At 38.8% G+C, this 23,485-nt stretch overlaps 5 protein-coding genes across 16 annotated transcripts; 3 read left to right on the forward strand and 2 right to left on the reverse strand.

Moving 5' to 3' along the window:
- The first annotated feature begins 239 nt into the window (after positions 1–239).
- Positions 240–2,377, forward strand: LOC133739570 (type IV inositol polyphosphate 5-phosphatase 11). The gene is made up of 6 exons (XM_062167351.1): positions 240–616; positions 706–1,017; positions 1,160–1,236; positions 1,457–1,582; positions 1,733–1,920; positions 2,007–2,377. Exons 1-6 carry the CDS (start codon positions 579–581, stop codon positions 2,313–2,315), a joined length of 1,050 nt encoding a protein of 349 aa, XP_062023335.1. The 5' UTR covers positions 240–578; the 3' UTR covers positions 2,316–2,377.
- A 749-nt stretch (positions 2,378–3,126) lies between these two features.
- LOC133738232 (protein DA1) lies at positions 3,127–8,425 on the forward strand. 2 transcript variants are annotated; one of them, XM_062165698.1, is made up of 13 exons: positions 3,127–3,396; positions 3,643–3,853; positions 4,470–4,621; positions 4,737–4,827; positions 5,083–5,407; positions 5,718–5,838; positions 6,047–6,130; positions 6,497–6,616; positions 6,747–6,959; positions 7,355–7,417; positions 7,512–7,630; positions 7,743–7,801; positions 7,922–8,425. In XM_062165698.1, the coding sequence occupies exons 3-13, from the start codon at positions 4,511–4,513 to the stop codon at positions 8,236–8,238; spliced, it is 1,623 nt and encodes a 540-aa protein (XP_062021682.1). In that variant the 5' UTR covers positions 3,127–3,396; positions 3,643–3,853; positions 4,470–4,510; the 3' UTR covers positions 8,239–8,425. The 2 variants fall into 2 exon arrangements, with proteins under 2 accessions (XP_062021682.1, XP_062021680.1); XM_062165696.1 differs by having other exon boundaries at positions 3,127–3,853.
- A 61-nt stretch (positions 8,426–8,486) lies between these two features.
- Positions 8,487–9,191, reverse strand: LOC133738233 (probable calcium-binding protein CML41). The gene has a single exon (XM_062165699.1). The coding sequence runs from the start codon at positions 9,168–9,170 to the stop codon at positions 8,586–8,588; it is 585 nt and encodes a 194-aa protein (XP_062021683.1). The 5' UTR covers positions 9,171–9,191; the 3' UTR covers positions 8,487–8,585.
- Positions 9,192–10,884: 1,693 nt separating this feature from the next.
- On the forward strand, positions 10,885–16,089 carry LOC133736496 (putative pentatricopeptide repeat-containing protein At1g19290). Of its 11 annotated transcripts, none has more exons than XM_062164009.1 (6): positions 10,885–13,861; positions 14,008–14,253; positions 14,566–14,702; positions 15,009–15,163; positions 15,297–15,441; positions 15,806–16,089. In XM_062164009.1, exon 1 carries the CDS (start codon positions 11,061–11,063, stop codon positions 13,713–13,715), a length of 2,655 nt encoding a protein of 884 aa, XP_062019993.1. In that variant the 5' UTR covers positions 10,885–11,060; the 3' UTR covers positions 13,716–13,861; positions 14,008–14,253; positions 14,566–14,702; positions 15,009–15,163; positions 15,297–15,441; positions 15,806–16,089. The 11 variants fall into 11 exon arrangements, with proteins under 11 accessions (XP_062019993.1, XP_062019995.1, XP_062019990.1 ...); XM_062164011.1 differs by having other exon boundaries at positions 15,048–15,163; XM_062164006.1 differs by having other exon boundaries at positions 15,052–15,163.
- Positions 16,090–20,634: 4,545 nt separating this feature from the next.
- On the reverse strand, positions 20,635–22,581 carry LOC133736498 (probable galacturonosyltransferase-like 1). Its single transcript, XM_062164015.1, has one exon. The coding sequence runs from the start codon at positions 22,217–22,219 to the stop codon at positions 21,083–21,085; it is 1,137 nt and encodes a 378-aa protein (XP_062019999.1). The 5' UTR covers positions 22,220–22,581; the 3' UTR covers positions 20,635–21,082.
- Between the last annotated feature and the right edge of the window lie 904 nt (positions 22,582–23,485).

Raw genomic sequence — 23,485 nt, forward strand, 5'->3', positions numbered from 1 at the left:
AGCCATAAATATCTGTTATTGGAAAATGCGTACAGCCTAGCAAAAAATGGCTACCGGTCAATGGCCATTGCGTGAATGGTGTATATATTCCTTCAGGTAATCCAATGATGACGTTGAGTTATATCATATGGTAAGGTACGTAATATATGGTCGTTTTCGAGTTTGATTGTAACTTGTCTGCATTTTCAACATCGTCTAACCTAACTCATGGAGAAACTAACAAGCTAACCATAGATATCATATCCAAATCTGTTTTGCAAGCTTGACTTTCCTTTCTCAGATCAGACATGGCACCGCCAAACAAGGGATATCCAATCCATGCCAGTTGGTTTCTATATATATATGCATGCATTCTGTAAGTCCAGGTCAATAACACATGTTTTAGTAAATGCAAATAATAAATATATATCTCTCGAGCTCCCTTCTTCCCCAATTTTAGCATAATTAACTAGCTGAGCACCATCTGTAAGTTTCGAATCAGTTTGGAGCTATCTGCAGAAAAGGAAAGTACATACTGTGTTGCTGAATCAGTCAGGGATATGAACCTATAAGGCAGCAGATATATAATAATCATCAATATGGGAAATTCCAGCTCCATTAAGCATAGCAGTGAAGGGTACGTACTTATTATATATAATTTTCTTTCATAATTCCCTCCTCAAACTTCAGGGTATTATTTAATTAATTTGTAATATGTTATTGCAGAGGAAGATTGAAGCACTCGAAGAGAAAGCACAACCAGCTGGGTGTAACTTGTTCTGCAGGTTATGATCATGATTATCATGAAGGAATAAAGAGTGTAAGAGCGGACAACCACGTTTGTGATTTCTCTCCTTATTCGGATCTATGCATTTGCGTGGTTACTTGGAACATGAATGGTCAAGTCAGTTACCAAGATTTGGAGGAGATGGTTGCCGGGAACAACCGCAAGTTCGATCTTCTGGTTATCGGTCTGCAAGAAGTGCCCCGGAAAAATATTTCACGACTGTTGCAGACAGCGCTTCTTGACTCTCATATGTAAGTCGATCAATATTCCGGCCAGATAACACTAGTACGTGTTTTATTTCGGTCATTGTTTTTGCTGTTGTCTACGTATACTTATGTTCATCGTACTTAACTATAAGTTGGCCTTTTGTTCCTATTTTCTGATATGAAACAGCTTGTTAGGAAAAGCCACTATGCAATCAATACACCTGTATATCTTTGGGCCAAAGGGCTCAGATTTCTTCCTCAGAGGTGAGCTAGAACTAGAGACGTAGGTCATGATCAAATATAATATATATATATATATATATATATATATATATATATATATATACGTACGTAGGTACGAGTTTATTAATTATTATCTCGTAGCTAGCGTACTAATCACTGTGATCTAGCTAGTTAGTTAATTTTGAAATATTTATATGATTGATGCACATATCGGATGACGATGATGATGGCGTATACACAGAAATGAAGATCGATAAGGTTTCAGTAGGGGGATGTGGAGGGCTAATTGGGAGAAAGAAAGGAGCTGTGGGAATCCGCATCAACTATAAAGGCATTCCGATGGTCTTCATCTCTTGCCATCTCTCTGGTATCGACGGCTCTCTGATCTGTTTCACTGTTTTTCCTTCGATCCATCTCCGACTAAAAGCTTTTAGCGCTTGAAAATAGGTCTGCCGGCCCTCTCTATTTTTGTTAGGGCAAGTATTTATTAGTTATTTTTGTCCGATGTATATTTCAGCTCATGCTCACAATGTGGGGAAGAGGAATTCAGAATACAAGAGCGTATCAGAATCTCTTTTTTCCAAGAACTTGAACCCTTATGCTTCACCTCCCAAAATCATTGTTTGGTTGGGAGATCTCAACTATAGAATACAAGGGATTGAAACTCATTCCGTACGAAAACTGATAAACAAAGATCTTCACGGAGTAAATATTCCTCAACTTCATTAATTCTCTCCCAAATTATGAATACATGCATATTGATATGAACTCACACACCTAACTTGATGCAGCTACTAACCAGCAATGACCAACTATTACAAGAGGCCGAAAGAGGAGAGATCTTCGAAGGATACCACGAGGGGACGATAACGTTCAAACCCACTTACAAATACGACGTTGGAAGTAGCAACTACGACACAAGTTATAAGGTGAGAGTGCCATCGTGGACCGATCGGATTCTGTTCAAGACGGAGGAAGGCATAGACGAGTTCCATGCGACACTACACTCGTACGAATCAATGGACGAAATTCACAGTTCAGATCATAAGCCAGTCAAAGCTCACATCTGTTTGAAACTAAACAAACCAAATCCATCATGATCATGATTATTAGCTTGTACAAATCAACTACGTGTTTAATGTAACATCGACTTTTTCTGCAATTGCGCGATCATGACATCCACTTCCCAAATAAGAAGAAGCAAAGATATCGAAAATTCAATTACTTCACTCTTAATTAATTGATCCGACCATTTGACCCTCATTTCCATCTGCCCCAAAGAAATGCGACAAATTAATAGTACATTAAGGACTAAATTAAATGCATGGTTGATTGGCTGAACATTAATTCTATGGATTGATATGGTCATACTTGCTAATGATTCATTTTTTGTGGCAGAGGGCCACACTTGTTAATAAAACAAAACAAAATGAAAAAAAGCAAATGACACGTGGGAAATTGACGCGTGTTTTTCCATATTCACACTTGAAATATTAATTATCTTATTAGGGACAAATTAAACTAAACAAGGTCAAACAATGCATTCAATGAACGAGTCACTAATAATTAAACATGCATGGAGAGCGTTAAGATTCACACCCAAAAAAAAAAACCAATAAGATCATGCATTGCATACAATTTATGTCCTTGGATTTACTTTTATCTTTTTTCTCTTTGATGCCAAGATTGTTAATGGGACGAATAGGTGAGTTTTTTTTTGACAACTGAGGAATAGGTGAGTTTGGAATCATCTTCAAATCCAATCTTTCAGCTTCTTTTTTCAGATTCTTTCCACTTTTTCATTAGCTTTGTTATATTACCATAATGCTCAGATCATAAATATCTTCACAAAATCCAACTTTTCAGCTAATTTTTTCTTTTTTGGCTTAAAAGTCTAAACCCACGTCCGTTCACTTCATCGACACGACGCCAATTCGCCAAGCGCCCCAAAACCTTTTAACAATTACAAAAATTCAACCATGAAACAATAGAAAATACAAAAAAAAAAGAAAAGCAATTGTTTATTTTACGATTATTCTTCAAGTTAAGAACCTTGTTGGGTGTTTCTGGTGGAACAGTTAAAAAGAGGGAGGGGGGTGCTTCAGAATTTTTGATTGCCCAACTGGGTTTGATGAAGCTTCGTCAATCCCTTTTGGGTCAAGACAATAAAAGTCAATCAAAGTTCGTATAATCTTGCGCCTCTTTTTTTTTGGTTTTTAATTTCATATATTGACTTTGAAATCTTGCGTACAGTTCATACCCTCCTCCATTCTTTGTTTCTAATACACTGTTCATATTTTGGGGCAGTCCTTTTACACGTTAATGGGATATTGAATTGTCTTCCTCCCCATTTTCTGCTGTTTTCTTCAGATTCTCCCTCTGAATTTTAAAGTTTCTTTCTTTGTTTTGCTTTTGTTTCTTGTATAGATTATTTTGTTTACCCAAAAAAGAAAAAAAGAAAAAGAAGACAGAAAGGAAGAAAGGAACGGGCTTGTATGAGTTTGTGTATGTAAAAAACAAAAAATTGTGATGATGAGCTGTAAAAAAATGGTTGCTTTTGATCAAGTTGGGATCTTATCTGATCTGGGTCTGCTCTGCTAGCTCTCACCATTGTTGCACTCTCATTGATTTCTTAAAGGTAAGTCACTTCTCCACTATTTGATTCTCTGCCTTTCTTTTTTTGGTTCTCTTACCTGAGATTAAACTTATTATGTCTATCTAATTTATGGACAAGTTGAACTGGAAGAATCTCTCTCTGCCTCACCTCTATATATGTCTAGATGTTGAGTAATAATTGACTTGAGAAACCTTTAGTTCTGAATTTGCAAGTTTTAGCTGGAACATTCTGGGGTTGCAGAAATGCGTGGTGGGTGAATTGCTTTGATTCTGTTAGTCTCTGTTTGTATGCTTTTTGAAGATGAATTCAATGGCATTGAGCACCCAGTTGTTGGGTTTGGGAGTGCAACATTTGTAAAACCCAGTTTGTTGAATTTTAGGTGATAAAGTTGGAAATTTGAATAGGTCATGCTTGCCAGCGTATATTTATTTACTTGTACTCTTTTGCATCTAGTTCAACTCTCCTTGATAGTATGAACTGTTTTTCCCAATATCCACGCAATAGTTTTCTTTTTTTCTTTACTTTGAAGTCAATACTACATTAAATGTTATGGATTTTACTGTATGTTGAACTTGTACAGCATCTGTTGGTTTAGTTGTTCATATTGCATCAACTTAGATGGTTGCTTTGTGTGCAGTTAAAAAGTTAATATACTATGAGCACATAACATTACACATAATGGGTTGGCTCAGCAAGATTTTCAAAGGCTCCAGCCACAAAATATCAGAAGAGCATTGTCATGAAAACTATGGAGGGGATCCAAATACCGATGGTCCTTCTTGTTCAGGGGTAATAACATCTATAAGTTTGTTGGTCTTAGTTGGAAAAGTATGTTTCTTTTTAGTCTTCTTTTTATCTGCTTGAAGTTTTTTAACATACTTTGTCTTGGGAATACTGAATGTAGGACATCTGGCCAGAAAATGAGAATGAAGATATAGACCGTGCTATTGCATTATCTCTTTTAGAAGAAAATCAGAAAGGAAAAAATGTGATTGGTGAGTGAATGGTTTACAAATTGCATGATTCTTTGTGTTTGATCCTGAAGGCATTATATGTTTCTTGGTTTTCAATGGTATATATTGGCTTCTGTATCTTAGAGATGAAAAGGATTTTTGCAATTCAGTGTAATACGATAATCTGTCCACTGGCATTTTGAATTATGTATTGCATGAAGATTATTGATAATCAATCATTTTGCTGTCAAATGGTACAAATATACGTATTAATCGGAATTTTATACCTGTGGTTAGATTTTGATTCTCAGTTGGAAGAAGATGAACAACTTGCCAGAGCCTTACAAGAAAGTTTGAATGTGGACTCTCCTCCCCGATATGGAAATGGAAATACACATCCTCCTCAATATGGAGGAAATCCACATCCTCCTCAATATGGAAATGGAAATACATATCCTCCTCAATATGAGAATGGAAATACACATCCTCCCCGATATGGAAATGGAAATGGAAATGGAAATACACTTCCTCCTCGATATGAAAACGGAAATGCATATCCTCCTCGATATGGAAATGGACATACATATCCACCTATCCCCATGTACTATCCAATGGGGTCCAGGTATTGATTTCTCTTGAGCTAATTGTGTCGTGTGTAGGTTAAGGCATTCTGATTAAGAATGAAAAAGAAAGAAACTTGAGTTGATGGGATGTTATTAACAAGCTATTCATCATAAATTATGGAATTTGGGAATGTCATTGCATTCTTTACATCAACCAAAGAACAGCAAGCTGTCTGTTGATGAAGTGATAATTTCTTGTGGAAGTTCACATTAATTTCGACTTGGGATTATGTATTATTTGATTTATTCTGGTGTAGTTTTGTGCTTCACTTTAATATGATCATAGAGTGTTTTCATTCTTTTTGGTAGGATTTGTGCCGGTTGCAATGCTGAGATTGGTTTTGGACGATATTTGAATTGCCTGAATGCATTTTGGCATCCAGAATGCTTCCGGTGCCGTGCATGCAATGTACCGATTTCCGATTACGAGGTATGATATTTAGGGATACTTCAGGAATCTCACAATAAACAATAGCAACACTAAATGAAAAGAAAGATAAATTAAATCCCTAAGTCATAAAGTAGATTTTATTTCTATGCTTATGCTTATCTGGAGGCTTAGGTCTTCTTCTTGCATTCAGCACTGGCTTATTATTTTTGGTTGTTTAAATAAGCTTACTATCTTTCATCTTATGCAGTTTTCTACATCTGGGAATTACCCTTACCACAAATCTTGCTATAAGGAGAGCTACCATCCAAAATGTGATGTTTGCAAGCACTTTGTAAGTATCCCAATATCCATAAAATATTCCTTTGGTTCTATCAGAACTTATAAAACCAAAGAATTAGTTCTAGTTAGTGTGTTTCTTTTCTTACCAATACATAAGAGTGCTGAATTACCTAACTGAGAAAAGAAATATACCAGCTCAATTTTAGTGTCAAGTGTGTACATCTTGCTATTTCTACATCATTGATAAATGACGGAATTGCCAGATTGGATATATTTGACAGACCTCCTTTAGTTTGATTTTGCAGCGAGGCTTATGTTTCAAACAATATAGTCTAAAGATTCCAATCTGACATTTGTTTCCTTCAATTATTTGATTAATTGTGAGTTGTCGTCTTTTGTAATATATATCTTTTGACAGATTCCAACAAACCCTGCTGGTCTTATTGAATATAGGGCACATCCATTTTGGGTTCAAAAATATTGCCCATCTCATGAACATGATAATACTCCTCGGTGTTGCAGCTGTGAGCGAATGGAGGTCAGTTGAAATAAATTACTTCACTGCACCAAAGTTCTTTACTTCTACGAGAAAAAAAAAATTGACCAGATTATTTCAAAACCATTAAAAAGAGAGAGAAATAAGATGTATATATGTACACTACCTGCAGGCACGGGACACAGCATATATAAATCTAAATGATGGTCGGAAGCTCTGTCTAGAGTGTTTGGACTCTGCAATCATGGATACCAGCGAATGCCAACCCCTATATCTTGATATACAGGAATTTTATGAAGGTTTGAATATGAAAGTGGAGCAGCAAGTTCCATTACTCTTGGTTGAAAGGGAAGCACTAAATGAAGCGAGAGAAGGAGAAAGAAATGTAAGGGCAATCAGTTCTAATCAGTTTTTACTTTTTAGTATGATAAGTAAGAAAGCTTGCCATAGTTAGATTTGGAAAGTCGGACATTGTTAATATGGGACCTTTCCAATTGTCTCTGATGACTTTATAAGTCCCTTTACAGAGTCACACCTTGTCATCTGAAGTTTACATTGCTAATTGTTCAACATGCATATAAATATCATGCGATATTTTGACATGGTTAGTTCATAGAAACACGTGTACAAGTCTGTTGAGAATTTTAGGAATTGCTTCTTATGATTGTATGGTTCAAATGTTACACTTACATCTTTGTCCATGTATCATTTATGTGTTAAGTCTGTTCTTCCGAAGTGTTACAATATAACGTCTGACTTATATGAACTGGTCATTTTCAGGGCCATTATCACATGCCTGAGACCAGAGGGCTCTGCCTTTCTGAGGAACAGACTATTAGCACAGTAAGAGATTTTTTAAATCCTGTGTTCTGTTTCTATTTGGGTCGAGTTCCAAACTGATATCTTTTTGTTGGTTATCTTATCTGAGAACCACCAGATTTCAAGGCGGCCAAAGTTTGGGGCAGGAAACCGAGCCACGGACATGATAACAGAGCCCTACAAACTAACTCGTCTCTGTGAGGTGACAGCAATTCTAATATTGTATGGTCTTCCAAGGTAAATCTTCAATCCATAATGACAGACAAGCCTCTGACACCTCATGTATTAGCATTTCCTGAGTTTCTCTGGATATATAATGAGGATGATAACCGGAACCTTCTGCATGTAGGTTGCTGACTGGGTCTATCCTAGCACATGAAATGATGCATGCATGGCTGCGGCTTAAAGGTACTATTCAGATCAGTCCATTTGTTTGTTTGTTTTCTTTCCTCTTAACAAGACTTGCAAACATGAAATATGACCGTCCAAGTGCAAAGCAATGACTTAATAATTAACGCTTTCTTGAAGGTTATCGACTCAGTCAAGATGTTGAAGAAGGTATCTGTCAGGTTATAGCTCACATGTGGCTAGATGCCGAGCTTATGTCTGGCTCAGAAGGGAATTCTGCATCTACATCATCATCGTCCTCCAGTTCCAATTCATCAAAGAAGGGTACACGATCTCAGTTTGAGAAGAAGATTGGTGAGTTCTTTAAGCACCAGATCGAAGTAGATATTTCCCCGGTATATGGAGACGGATATAGGGCTGGTCAACAGGCAGTGAATAAATACGGGCTTAGAAGGACCCTAGACCATATTCGAATGACAGGGACCTTTCCTTATTGAGGACTCAGTCCTTGAATACTGTGGTGCTTCTTTTCTTTCCACAGAATCACAACCGGGCCTTCTCATATTAGAAACCAAGGCCGAAGTTGATAGGAATTGACTCGAAAGAGAATTATGGATTGAATGCTCATTTTTATGATTTTGGCTGTTGCCCATCTACTTGATGACTTGATTTACATTGCGTTCCTGTCACCATGTTTACAGAACTTCTGATGATGCCAGTCGATTACAAGATGATCAAATTCACGTTTTGCATTATAAACTCAACATGGCTCAATTAATAAATTACAAATCAAACCAAGAAACTTGAAAACAGAAAATCTTTTAACACACAAGCACTCGGTATTTCATGTTGAAATCATCATCTTCAGAAATTCATTGAAATCGAGGACTCCATTTCCGTCAAGATCAAAGACACCGATCATGGATACACACTCATCATAGGATTTGGCATCTCCTAGTCGATTGAACATGTTTTGCAATCCTTTTGGTGTTATGCATCCGCAACCTTTATCAACTTCAAACATCTCAAAAGCGTTCTTTAGATCGTCATTTTCATTGGCATCAATATCCTCTCGCCTCATCAATTTGACGAAGTCATCAAACTCCAACAAGTTATCACCATCATTGTCCAATTCTTTTATCACACTTTGAGCCTCATGAGTGGACATGGGTTCCCCAATTGACATGAAGTAAGCTTGAAGTTCGTCGCCTGAGATCTTACCGTCTTTGTTGGTGTCAAAATGATCAAAAACTTTTGCAAGCTCCTCATTTCTTGCGACACTGTTACAATTTTGAGTAGGAAGAGATGAAGATAAAGAAGGGCTATGGCTTTTGGGTTTTGAAGCACGGAAAGAGAGGTTTAGCTTAAACATATTCTTACCAGTGAAAAACCATTTGTAGGGCTTTGAGCCATTTTCCTTGATCTTCATTTCTAGACAGAAGAAACAAAGGTTGATAATCAGTATCTTGCAGCTCACCAGTGCCTACGTTATATATAAATCTGCATGCCACATGAAAGTGCAGCGTAGTTTCTGTCGGAGGTGCGCAATTGACCGAAACTCGAAAACATTGACTTTGTGTAGATGTTGGTACACTTGCATTGGAATTTACAGGAATTTTCATTGTAATGACTCCTTGTGCAACTGAAGAGGTATCAAGCTGCAGCATAGGTCAAAACTGAAAAATACTGAGAAACTTCCCCATATCTTCAAGGGAGCTTCTATTCATACCTCTAAATTGGTATTTGGACCTCTCACTTTTTCCAAGTAATAGTTGACTTTGTCAACTCATGTCAAATTACCAAGAAAGACACAAATAAGGAAAAAATTCTCATTCTTATCTCTACGAACAGTAATAGTCTTCAACTTGGGAAAAAATTTCTCCTCCAATGTAAACCCTAAAATATATATCGCCAAATGTTATTTAACGTTAAAGTCAAAATTTTCTGAATTTGACTTTGTCTTCGTAAAGTGATAGACTTCGTTGCTCACATAGCTGACAATTTACAAGATCTATCACTGCGCTATAAAAAAAATAAAAAATAAAAGGAGAGAAAATGGGAAATACAAAGACACCTCAGTTGATGAAGCCCTACTCATTCTGAATGAAATCAAACATGTGAACGAGCGGCGACAAAAAGCAGTACTCCAGCACGTTTATATGACAAACACAGCAATGGGTAGTTGTCCACAAGATCTTCCCGCACATCATCAGTGCAGAGCAATTTTATGTGGAACTATTCTATAGATATGATGAAAAATTCGACTCTCTGATATAAATCTATGGAGAATGCACTAGACTCATGGTTGATTATTGTAATTTCCTCCACTATCTCATACATATCTAAAACAAAAAGACCATGCGTGTTCATTTCAAGCTGCTATGGAAACAAGTAGGAGAGAATCAGTTTAGGGACAATGACCCCTAAATGCAATGAAAATAATACTTGGAAAACGTATTTGTACGAGATGATGAACAAACATGGTATTATTGCCTACGGTAACCAAGAGTCGACAATTCATTGAAAAAGTGCTAGCACCTTTGTTACTCGTATATGGAGGATGAACTTCCAAAAAAAAAAAATTGCTGCAATTCCAAATCTTCAAATACTGAAGGAGATCCAACTACTGATTTTTTAAAGTATGAATATAATCTAAAAAAAAAAGTCTTTTATTGATTTTATTGAATGATGAGCATTATAGGAAAATTAGAGAGGTGTAGATAGCAAATTTTTTTTTTTGGTCGAATGATAGCAAATTGGTTATTTGTAAAAGTAAGTTGGAGGTCTATTAAGTAGGGATGTCCAAATGCTAAATTTGGAAGGTATGAATAGAAGCTCCCTATCTTCAACCATAGTGCACAACTGCACATGATAAGAAAAAGACCCACGAAAAAGCCCAGCCCATCAGATTATAAGAGTCAGTTATGCACAACTGTTGTTAGATTTAAATCTAGTTGTAAAAAATAATGAGCATTCCAACCGTATTTATTATTTTTTACCGTTAGATCTAAATCCAACTAACGACAGTCGACTATATAATCAACTAGCCACTTGAGTGTCCGGAGCCGAGTTTGTAACCTAGTGGGCCGGGTCAAATCTGTGTTGCATTCCCCATATGGCGATTTAGTGAAATGGGCCTTCTCCCTTCAAAGGCCAATTCTCCTTCGAAAATGAGAAACCCAGTCTTCTCTGAGCTCAGTGTTGCAGTGACTCGGAAACTTTCACAGTTCAGAGTTGAGCTCCATCTCCATGGCCAAGTATGTAATTTCGCGGCTATGATTCAACTCCGGCGGCACAGACTCTCCTTTCTCGGTACCAAATGCTCAGGCGCTACTGCTTCCACCGCCGACCACTCCACGCGTCCCGAACCGGACTCCACTGGAAGCCCCGGGACGAGTACAAGCTGACCCGACCCGAATTGCTCGACCGGATCTCCCGCCTCCTCGTCCTCCAACGGTACGACGCCCTTAACAACCTCTCTTTTGAATTCTCCGACCAACTCCTCAACACCGTTCTCCGGAAACTGAAGCTAAACCCTAACGCCTGCTTAGAGTTTTTCAAATTGGCCTCGAAGCAACAGAAATTCAGGCCCAATCTCAAGTCCTACTGTATAATTGTTCATATTTTGTCTCGGGCTCGAATGTACGATCAAACCAGAGCCTATTTGAATGAATTGGTTGCTCTCTGTAAGAGTAATTATCCGGCTTTCGTGGTCTGGAATGAGCTTGTTAGGGTTTATAGGGAGTTTACATTTTCTCCCACGGTTTTCGATATGATTCTCAAGGTGTTTGCTGAACAAGGCATGACAAAGCATGCATTACATGTGTTTGATAATATGGGGAAGTGCGGTAGGATGCCGAGTTTGAGGTCTTGTAATTCTTTGTTGAGTAATTTAGTCAGGAGTGGTGAATGTCACACTGCATTGCTTGTTTATGAGCAGATAGTTAGGTTGGGGATTGTTCCGGATGTTTATACGTGTTCGATAGTGGTGAGAGCATATTGTAAAGAGGGGAGAGTGAGCAGAGCGGCGGAGTTTGTGAAAGAAATGGAGAGTTCGGGTTTTGAGTTGAATGTAGTGACTTACAATGGTTTGATTGATGGGTATGCTGGTTTGGGAGATGTTGGAGGAGCGAAATCGGTGTTGAGGTTGATGTCTGAAAGGGGAATTAAGAGAAATGTGGTGAGTTGTACACTGTTGATGAAGGCTTACTGCAAGCAAGGTAAGATGGAGGAAGCAGAGGAGGTGCTTCGCAATATAAAGGAGGAGGAGCCAGTGGTTGTGGATGAGCGTGCATATGGTGTGTTGGTAGATGGATATTGTAAAGCTGGCAGAATGGATGATGCTAGTAGGATACATGATGAGTTGTTGAGGATTGGTTTAAAAATGAATACTATCATTTGCAACTCCTTGATCAACGGGTATTGTAAGCTTGGTCAAGTTTGGGAAGCAGAGGGAGTATTGAAGCATATGAGATCATGGAACTTAAAGCCAGATTCTTATAGTTACAATACCCTGATGGATGGTTACTGTAGGAAAGGTCAGACGAGTGAAGCATTGAAGCTTTTCGATGAGATGCCTGAGGGAGGAATCCATCAAACTGTGGTAACTTATAATACCGTTCTCAAGGGTTTATGTCAAGCAAATGATTTTGATGATGCTTTACACCTTTGGCATTTAATGTTGAAAAGAGGGTTGGCTCCTGATGAGGTTAGCTACTGTTCTCTGCTTGATGGGTTTTTCAAGAAGGAAGATCTTGACGGCGCTATAACTCTGTGGAAAGATATTTTGGCAAAGGGTTTTACGAAAAGCCGGTTTGCTTTCAATACAATGATTAATGGGTTATGCAAGATGGGGAAATTGGTTGAAGCGGAGGAGATCTTCAATAAGATGAAGGAGCTAGGATATTTACCTGATGAGATAACTTATAGAACCCTGAGTGATGGGTACTGCAAAGTTGGGAATGTTGAAGAAGCTTTCAAAGTTAAAACTTTGATGGAAGGCCAGGCAATATTTCCTTCAATTGAAATGTACAATTCTCTCATCAGTGGTGTTTTTATGTGTAGAAATATAAGTAAAGTGATGAATCTTCTTGCTGAGATGCAGACAAGGGGACTATCCCCTAATACTGTAACATATGGAGCCCTTATCTCTGGTTGGTGCAATGAAGGGATGCTGGATAAAGCTTTTAGTTCATATTTTGAGATGATTGACAAAGGGTTTGACACCAATTTGTTTATTTGCAGCAAATTTATCAGTACTCTGTATAGGCTTGGAAGGATTGATGAAGCAAGTATTCTGTTGCAGAAGTTAATACATTATGATCCCTTTCCAGTTCAAAAAGGTGATATTACCCAACGCAAAATTCAAAAGTTTGCAGATTCTCTTGATGAAAGTGCTAAAAGTGTCTGTCTTCCCAACAATGTCTTATACAACATTGCTATCTTTGGAATCTGCAAATCAGGGAAGGTTGGTGATGCAAGAAGATTTTTATCAGCTTTGTTACTGAGTGGCTTTTCTCCAGACAATTTCACATATTGTACCCTGATTCATGCCACTGCTGCTGCTGGTAATGTGAACGAGGCTTTCAGCTTACGAGATGAAATGCTGAGAAGGAATCTTGTTCCTAACATTACCACATATAATGCTCTTATAAATGGCTTGTGCAAAGCAGGAGAATTGGATCGAGCGCAGAGGCTTTTCTATAAACTTTGCAAGAAGGGGTTAGCTCCTAATGCTGTTACCTATAATATCTTGATTGATGGATACTGCAGAACTGGCAATACTGTTGAAGCTTTTAAATTTAAAGACGAGATGATTCTAGAAGGGATTGTTCCCTCTATAATCACTTATTCTGCATTGATCAATGGTCTTTATAAGCAAGGAAATATGGAAGAATCTGTGAAGCTTTTGAGCCAAATGATCAAGGCTGGAGTGCAACAAAACCTAGTCAGTTATGTACTCCAGTTTAGTTGATAACACTACATTTGGGGTATTGATCTTCCAACTTCTGAAGCTTGTTGTTGAATGTGCATCTTTATGCTTTCCAATTTGGAGTTCTGACCACTGCAATTTGGAAGCCTGTTTGCGTTTTCAATATAATTCCTGACCAAGTGGTCCAGGTAATGTGCATGATAAGTTTACTCATCTATGATTTTAGTTTCCAACAATGCATTCACTTGGATGATTGCATCAATTGCAATTAAAAATTTAATTGACTATGAGCTTTTTTTTTGTTGAGAAATTAACTATGAGTAGATTTTAACAGACCACGATATGGGTAGGCTCTGCAAGAGTTTTTGACAGTTTTAGCTGCAAAGTAGTGCAAGAGCATTGTCATGTGAGTTATAGATTACCTCCACATTTGCAACTTAGAGATGATTTCTATTAGAACTTTGTCAAGAAGTGAGAACCCACAATTGGAAGAAGATAAACTACTTGGCAGAGGAATACCAGAAGGTCTGAATGTGGAATCTCCTCCTCAGTACAGAAATGCATATCAACCTATCCCAAGGTATATGATTATCCAGTTGACATCTTTGGTGATTCTTTGATACTTAACCATGAATGTAAAGTCTTTCACAACTGTCAATTGTAAACATGTTGCAATCCCATTTCTCACCTTTATTCCTCAAGGGTTTGATTCCTTGGACCCACAGTCTTATGTTTCAACTAATATACGTTGAATGTATTTTGTTGGACCTGATTCATGTGGTCACTCTGTAATCAAAATTGCCTGATGTTGCATGTATCATTCATTTTAGAACTTCATTTGTTTCCCATTTGGGACTATCCTTTATATGTATTATAATGATGTCTTATGCAGGAAAGATCAGCAAAGAGTGTCCTTGATCTTTTGGGTGCATGCTGAGGTAAGTTTTGACCAACATTCGAGCTGCCTGACTTAAGTTTGACATCCAGAATGTCTCCTGCTGTAATGCAACCTGCTAATTTGATTACAAGGTAAAAAGTTTACTCCTTTGAGCTAGTCCGGTTTAAATAATTCAATTATTTAAATATGTAATTGGTTCTAATCTTTCATAAACTGATTGTGCTTAGGTTTATGAATTAATGCCTTGATAAGAACCATCTCATCTCTTTCCTATCTCTTTCACTAAATAAAGAATCTAATCAATGATCTATGAAAGTTTGTATAGATGCTACTGTTTCAAACTATTAGAATTTAGAGATGCCAATTAATCTCCTCTTCCTTCAAGTATATAGTCCATTTTTGGTTGGTCTTCATTTTTTGTAGTTCATCTTTGATAGATTCCAGATTTCCAATAAGCCCTAACAATCTTACTGAAGTTAGGACACCATCCATCTTGAGTCCAGAAATTTTACTGTGTCAAGTGGGAAGTATGTGGACTCTGCAATCATGACTCATGCAGAGCGGTAAAGATGTCAACCCCTGAAGCCTGAAGGTATGTTCATTTATATGTGTGTGTGTGTGTGTGTGTACTTTTATTGCATTATTTACAGTAGCTCAATGTAACTTCTGAGTTCTGATACAAGTGTTCTCTGCTATATGGTCAAATGGGTTACAAACACCCTTAGGTACACCAAAGTGTTGTTGTCGAAGTAAAACAATTTTCAGAAGAAGTGTAATAGGATTTACAGTCGATTGTGAATTGTGATTGGGTTATATGTTTGAGCTCTATCGTTTGAGTTCTATCATCCATGTGGAAGTATTTCTATCAAAGTGAGTTGGTCATTGGTTTTCCTTTTTTCTTCTTTCTTTTTTTTTAAATCTTCTTTTCTTATTCTGATTTAGTATGCGGACGTTAAAAGCTAAATTAATTTTAGTAGACTGGTGTTTCCTCTTGACCTCATGAAAATGTGCTTCCATGAATTCATCGTGACATCAGAAGCCATAACTTTCTTAACTAGGATAAACAAAAATATTGACACCAAATCAAGACAGCTAATAGTTTAAGCTTTCATTCTCAAAGGGAAAAAAAATAATAATAAGAAAATTGTGTGGCATCTTTTAGTTATTTAATTATTGGTGTGAGGTATGCCTCATCTAAAGGCGTAGACTTACAGGCACCTCATGAAATTGACAGGCAGGAATTAAAGTTATGTCACATCCCGCATTAGCATTCAGCTCTGCGTATTGATATGGGGACACTTACATGTGAAAAAACAAAGGGAATTGCTATTTAGTTTCAGGTCTGCCACTCCAGTCCTACTGTAAACAGCATTTTGAGTGAGGTTGTTAGATGGTCTATAAAGCTTTCAGCTTCGTTTTGGTGAAGCAGCAAATTGACATGTAATAAGACTGTCTTTTGGATATTTTGGTGACTTGAAAATGTTTAAGTAATTAGGTATCATGGTATTCTTGAATGCACTTTTATTAGTTGTGAACTTGTGGCTTGGATTCTTGGAATGATGGCATCCCACTTTATCATAGATCATATATGGGTCATGGTAGAAGGTAAAGTTGTATGAATTGTCGCTATAGATATTTCTGAATCGTCGTTATAGACCTAAACCAACCAAAGTATCACCGCAGACTTCAATTCAAGCATCATTTCAATTTTCAAGTACTACAAGTGGTCCTTGTACCATGGTCCGGTCGTGGTTACTCAACCTCATACGGCTCAGTGATCAATTTCTCTTGATGTCTACCGATCCCTAATTCTTTGGATGTATACCGATCTCAATTTTTTCTCGTCAAATTAACTGGAACGTTTTGTTGTTTCTCGGAGACTTCTATAATTTTTTTTTTTGATCTTATACTCTTGAAAGGGCGATTTAGAATTGCGTCGGTAAAATGATAATCATCAATCAATCAATCATGCTTGATTGCTCTAGAAGAGTACTTATCTACAATAATATCATATGAAAGTCATTTACAATTCTTTTCTTAATTAAATAAAGTGAGATACATAGTAGGAAAGCAGTGCTATTGGTAATTATGCTACGTTGTAATCGAGTTACATATCAAGTTATCTTTCCGATATGTCACCGTTGTATCAAAGCAAATTGAGTAGCCAATAGAGCACTTTTTGTTAGTTGGGGCTTGTTAGAATACATGTCTTATGTAGAGATTCCTGATATCATTTCAGGACATACTCTAGATGTTAATTGTAATCATGGGTTTCGGCTAAACGTCCCCCTCCCCTGTATTCGGCAGTTTCATTAATCAAAGCTTAAGGACAGCCGTATCAGCCCTTTATTCAAATTATAATAATAATAATAAAGTGAGAAAAGGAATATTTTTCCAGGTATAAGGTTTAAGGGTAGGTAGTTGTGACTTGTGAATGGCATATTGGCATTAATTTAGTTATCTACATGTCTTTGCTTACTTTAAAATGAAGAAATGAGTCTGAATAATTTTGTCACCAGCAGAATATAGTTTGACCTAAACTATAATTGAATATGATGATGCGTATAAAATTGAAACGAACCAATTTAGCATCATCATAGTTTCAGATTTCAGAATATGACTGTCAATGTCCAAATGGAATTACCGCGGTGCATATTATTTGACTAATTTGGTTCCTTATGGTTCGTTTAAAAGTCCAATAAGGTATAACAACGTCCTGGAATTACAAAGTTACACAAAAAGATTAGTACTCTTGGATTGAGACGGCGCGGTTTAGAGTTGATACGGTACCATTTTCTATTAAGACAGACCCTTTCTTGCTCTACCGACAACCCGGTATGTAGTCTAAACTATGAAATGTTGGTGATTAAAACTTACGAGTTGACAATTTCACTTGATTACTTATTTGAATATCATTCAATTAGAGTGATTTTATAATACAACTCGTCACTGTTTAAAATTTTCTTGGTAAAGCTGGGCACTTGGGCAGTTGGCTATAGTGTTCTGATGACTAATTCCCAGTGCTCGATCAAAACTCATTCATTTACTTCAATAACAATTATTTTTAGTAAAAAGCAACTAGTTAATTAACTATTAATCTTTGAATTAATAATGGCAACCTAATACCTCTATAATTTTATTTCTAGTTATAAAAGCAAACAAATCAGCTGGCAAATATCTTTCCAGCCGCTACGTGCACTTTAAGCAAACAAGCAAAATATGGAGATTACATTATTTGACTATATTTAGAGTTCAAATTAATCAAAACCCTGGTTTATGGTATTACACTCAAATCAATGCAATCAGAGTAATTAGAACGCTTAAAATTGCAAATTAACTTTGAAAGCAAACAGGTCATTTTGAATCCACTTAATTACATACTATCGACGGAGACAAAATATCAAAAGACAAACCAAACACTGTTTGATAAGAAAAATTAATAGCTTAGTCTAGTATTGACTGTGACTGATTGCTCAGTTGAAACTACAACCTCTTTCTAAATCTAATGAAAGAGTTATGACCCGAGGCCTCCTCAAGTTTTGATGTTCATAGCTTTCTAACACAGATTGATAGTTAGCCGGCCTATATTGCATACCTTGAGCTTCTTCTTGCCGGTGGACTCGTCGGCTACGAGCTAGTTTACAGCTGACCTTGATGGCGAGTAAGGGCTCGCTGCCCAATCTTTTGACCTCGATCGTCGTGGTCTTCATCTTCATAGTGACGCCATCCGAGATACCCATGGTCTCTATTTGGCAAGAGCAGCACCGCTGTTGGCGCCTGATGCAGCTGTTAGGATGGATGTCCGCACTTTTTATGTTTTGCGGAAGTCCGCTTCTGAACGCCTCCGTGTGTGTGTGTGTGTGTGTGTATATACCTTTCCGTGAGAAATTCATTATTTTTGGTCATTTTAAGGGATTGCTTATTCGATTAACTTTTCGATCACATATTAGGATCTCGACCGTTCAGTTCTTATGTTTATATGAGTAAATCACTTTTGCATATTTTCAGCTAAATTAATAACAGTAAAGTATTGAACTAGCTAGATTAAATCAATGAATGAACCAAATATTTTTTTGACTTTGTCAAGGGGAACCCAAAGGCTTCCTAGGCCCAAGATAAACCCCTTCGGCGCATGTGAAATGCTCCAACTGTGCATTGCAGCACAGTGCCTAGCCACTTTGACAGCTTCGGGGTTCGAACCTAGGTTGGGGAGCACACCCAACAAGGCAAGAACCACTAGGCCACTTGCAGTGGTTATGAATGAACCAAATATATCCAATCTGAACTATTCAAACTTATAATTTTAAATCACAGTTATAAATGACTTAATGATCATCGATCAATTTGAATATATAGTAATCAAATAATGTTCACACGGTCCGTCACGGGTAAAACTACGTACATTAAGAAAAGAGTTAAATACTGTTTACTCCCTATACTTATAGGGTTTCATCGTTTCATTCCCTGACGTTCGAATTTCACCTAAAAACTCCTCGAACTCTCAATTTCCTCCCAATTAGTCCCTGCCGTCAAGTTCCGTCTAAATTGTTCGCTAAAATGCTGACGTGGCATCCATTTCAGGTCAAAATGTCTATTTTACCCTCATCACTGATTTTATTTTTTATTTTTTAATTTCTTTGTCTCTTTTTTTTCCTTTTTGTCTTTTTACCCCTTCTTCTTCCACCATGTCGAGATGGAAATGCAACAGCTGCTAAGCATGGGCTTCCCCACCGACCTCGCCGCCAAAGCCCTCGCCGCCAGCGGCGGCAACTCTGCTCTCAAAGCCACCGATTGGATTCTCAACCGCAATTCCTCCACAACCACCCCACTCCCACCGCCACCTCTCAACCCAATCTCGATTGCTTCTTCCTCTCCCAATCCACAAATTCACAATCCCAAGACAAACAAGAACCAGAAGAACAACAGTCCACCCCAACCTCCCAACTCCCCAAGCGCCACAAACATCTCGTCCCGGAAACCCCGCCGCCCACTACCTCCGATAAAAACTCAACCGCCGCGGCCAGCCCTTGTCGGAGCGCATGCGGCCCAGGACCCACAACGACGTCGTTGGCCAAGACTTTCTCTTGCTCCTCTCTGATCTATTCTCTCTCTACTTCGACCTCATTACTCTTTGATTCGACCTCTTCAAGCTCAACACCAAAACCAACAACATCCATATAGCAGTACTCGACCCACTTTCTTAACCAAATCCCACAACCCAGATTCTGTACTACATGTTTGGCTGGAGAGCGTAGTGGAAAGACGGCGTTGAGGAGGAGGAGGACGACGACGACAGCCGGATCGGAAATTTCTCCAAGTCGAGATCGGTGAGGAGGAGGCTTTCACTTACTTTGAAACTCTAGGCAAATGGTCGATCAGTGACTCTAGTCTTTCCACCACGACCTCCACGTCCCCCGCCGCTACTTGGATCGCTTCGGCCGCCTCCCCTACAAAGACATATCGGAATCGGGATCGGGCTGGACCGATTTGTGATGGTAAGAATCTGAGGAGTTGTAAAGATTTGGACTTTGTTGGATTTGATCAATTTGGTTTAGGTTGAGGTTGGTATTGATAGGGATTTGATTTGGTTTAGGAGAAGGTAAGAATCTGAGGATGGTTTGCTTTGGATTTTCGCCGATTTCATAATCGTCGGTGATGAAGATGGTGAAGCATCCAACAACTTCGAGCTCCATGAGGTGATGGCGAGCAAGTCCAGATTCTCCTCCAGTTGAAAGAAGAAGATGGAGAGAGAGTTGGGTTTGTTTTTGGAGGAAGAAGAAGACGGAGAGGGGGAGAGAGAGTTGGAAGAAGAAGGGGTCAAAAGAAAAAGAAAAAAAAAACAGAGAAAAAAAAAAACAAAAAAAAAACCATGAGGGTAAAATAGACATTTTAGTGTGAAATTGATGCCACGTCAACAATTTAACGGATAATTTGAACGGAGCTTGACGGCAGGGACTAATTAGGAGGAAATTGAGAGTTCGAGGAGTTTTTAGGTGAAATTCGAACGTCAAGGACTGAAACGATGAAACCCTATAAGTATAGGGAGTAAATAGTATTTAACTCTTAAGAAAACTTGATTGATATTATTTACCAAACATCATGAATTCGTCAAGCCACCCAAAAATAGCTCATTTTCTATACAGGGATCGATTACAGACTGTATATGATACAATTAATTTGAAGTATATTACACAATACAATGGTGGCAGAAGTTCATGAATTAGTCCATTTATTGCTTCTTTTTTTCTGGACTAATTTTCTTGTTTTCTTTAGACACAAATTTTAATATGGTTGAGTTTTGTACCTGTATAATCTACAAACGACATTACAAATGAATAATGATCTTTCTTCTTCCATGATCTACCTTCAATCAAATTCATCCGAGACTGATATATCGATCAGTAGCTTATCAATAATATGACAGATCACACGCCCAAAACGAACTGTTTCGGCTTCAATCTGCAAAAACATACATTTCATGCATCCTCGATCCATCTCCGATTCTCTGAAATCAAGAGTCCAAAACAAATGGAGTTTCCAAGAGATCATAAGGAGCCCAGAGCGCGTCCAAAGGGCATGGCCTGTTAGCTTCCAATCTCGCCCACGGCTTCCCTTTTCCACTCCAATGCAAAAGACTCACCGAACCAGGATGCAAATTCCGGCAAAGCCCCCGGAAGTTATCACCACCGAGACCATGTTGGTTCCATCTGTGCTCCACAGGCGCTATTTTCCCGGCAAAAACTAGAAGAAATGGCGGCAACGAACCGAGCTCGTAGATTCTCATTCTCTTCTGCAGCTGCATCCACTCTTCTATTTTCGCGGTGTAGTCACCCCCTCTCCAGCGGTCCAGATCGATCACCATCACGCCGGTGTTGAAGTAACAGGCCTTCCGGTCGGCGAACGTGAGGGAGAGAGAAGGGTTGGACCAGAATGTAGTGGTGAAATACGAAGTGAAGTTTGCGTTGCAGTACTCCGGGGCGGCGAGGACGGTGCTCTCGTCGCCGAGGGGAATGTCCGCGAGCTTGGCAATGTCGTCGACCAGAATGAGATCGGAGTCGAGGTAGACGACTCGTCGTACGCAGAGGGGGAGGAGGTTGGCGAGGTAGCTACGGGCGTAGTTGAGAGGGCAGTCCAAGGCGGAGCGGATGGAGGTGGAGATGAGTCCCGAGACGTGGGAGTCGTCGAAGGGGTAGATTTGGAAGGTGAGGTAAGGGAAGGAGGAAGCAATGGTGGCGCGTAGGTGGGACGCGTTGGCTGCGGCAGAGGCGACGAAGTGGAAGGCGACGTTTTGGGGACAGGAGGAGTGTTGGAGGACGGAGAGGATGGCAGCCATGGAGCCGCGGATGTAGGCGGTGTCCAAAGTCATTGCCACGTGGACGGCTTGGCGGGAACAGATCATGAAGCGGTGGTGGTTGTTATTGTTGTCGTCGTCTTCTTCATCGGGGTCGAAGTCGTCGTCGTGGACGGTGGTGATGGAAGGGCAGTCGGGGGAGTTGTAGAACTGCGGAGCTTCTCTAAAATGATGCGCCGCGGCGGCGGCAGCGGTGGTGTTGGTATTTACATTGGTTGGAGTAGAGCAAGAGTGAATGGGAAAGAGAATGAGAGAGAGAATGAAAAGGAGAGGTAGCTTGGGATTAGGCGTGGGCATGGTTTTGAAAAGTGAAAAGAGAAGGAGTGAGGGAGAGGGAGAGAGAGAGAGAGTGAGATCTGTAGGAATGATTATCTGTAGGTTAGGTTTTATACATGGGAGAGTTTTAAAGTAAGAAGACGCGTTTGAAAAGGAAGAGGGAATGGGAATGGGAATAGGTGAGCTGGGTTATATGGGTGGCCGCCTGGATCTGCAGGGTTCGATCAGGGCATGGAGGAATTGATTATAGAGAATGGGAATGGCTTAGCTTGGTCAAGAATATTTGTAGTTGGTGGGTTCACATTAGTAATGGTGACGAAGTAGTAAGTACCTGTCTTCTAGATTGGTTCATTTTGTACCTCCCACCTCTCTCAAGTGATCGGGTTCTTCGTTTTTGTAGCCATATAGAAACTGGACCCTAATGGTGGAATAATTTTTATTATTTTCTACTTGTGAAAGACATATATTGCAGATCAACGTAGGCACGTGCTCTAATTCATGAGGCAGATGATTAATTAGGGATCTTGCTCATCACTTTCCTTTGCTTTCACTTATTTTCTGGTTAATGATCTCTCTCAAATGTTAAAGCATCGCAGTCGGGGAAAACTATTTCTGAGCAACCAAGACAAAGCAGTTAAAAACCTAAAGAAACCAAAAGAAGAAAAGAAAAGAAAAGAAGGCTCATGCTTCGAAACCAAGTTATGTGAAATTTAAAGATGAGATATAGTGGAAATATATCACTATCATGTGCTAAATGAGTCATGGAGGCCCTGAAAAATAAGGCTTATTAATTGAACATATTGAACTACTTATATGGCCGAATCATCGGAGATGCTTGTTTAATTTGCTTGTTTTTCAACAATTTATACACTGTGTTAAGAGTAGTAATTGATGTTTCTTCATTGTGAATCGATCGATCATATGAGATTTGTTTCATCCGGGCTACTAAACAACGATAGCTTTACGCATCTAGCTAGTACTGCTTGCTCAATGCTCTATTAGAGCAAGTTCACCCGTTTGGTCACCAGGTCACCTACTATTCACTATTTTTTAGTGTTTATTTCCACTCTCTGGATCACGGGCACAGTTTCTAATAAGACCTGGGTCACCAGGTCTCAGGTCAGCTTGCAGGTCACCTAGAAAGTGACACAAAGCGACCCAGGGCACGAAATACACTGTGCCCGTGACTCAGATAGTGAAAATACGCATAAAAAGCAGTGAATAGTAGGTGTCCTGATGACCCACGGGTAAACTTGCTCTTATCAAGTAGCTAGGACTAGGATTGTG

This window comes from Rosa rugosa, chromosome 3 (assembly GCF_958449725.1).
Source record: "Rosa rugosa chromosome 3, drRosRugo1.1, whole genome shotgun sequence".
In the NCBI taxonomy this organism is placed as follows: domain Eukaryota; kingdom Viridiplantae; phylum Streptophyta; class Magnoliopsida; order Rosales; family Rosaceae; genus Rosa; species Rosa rugosa.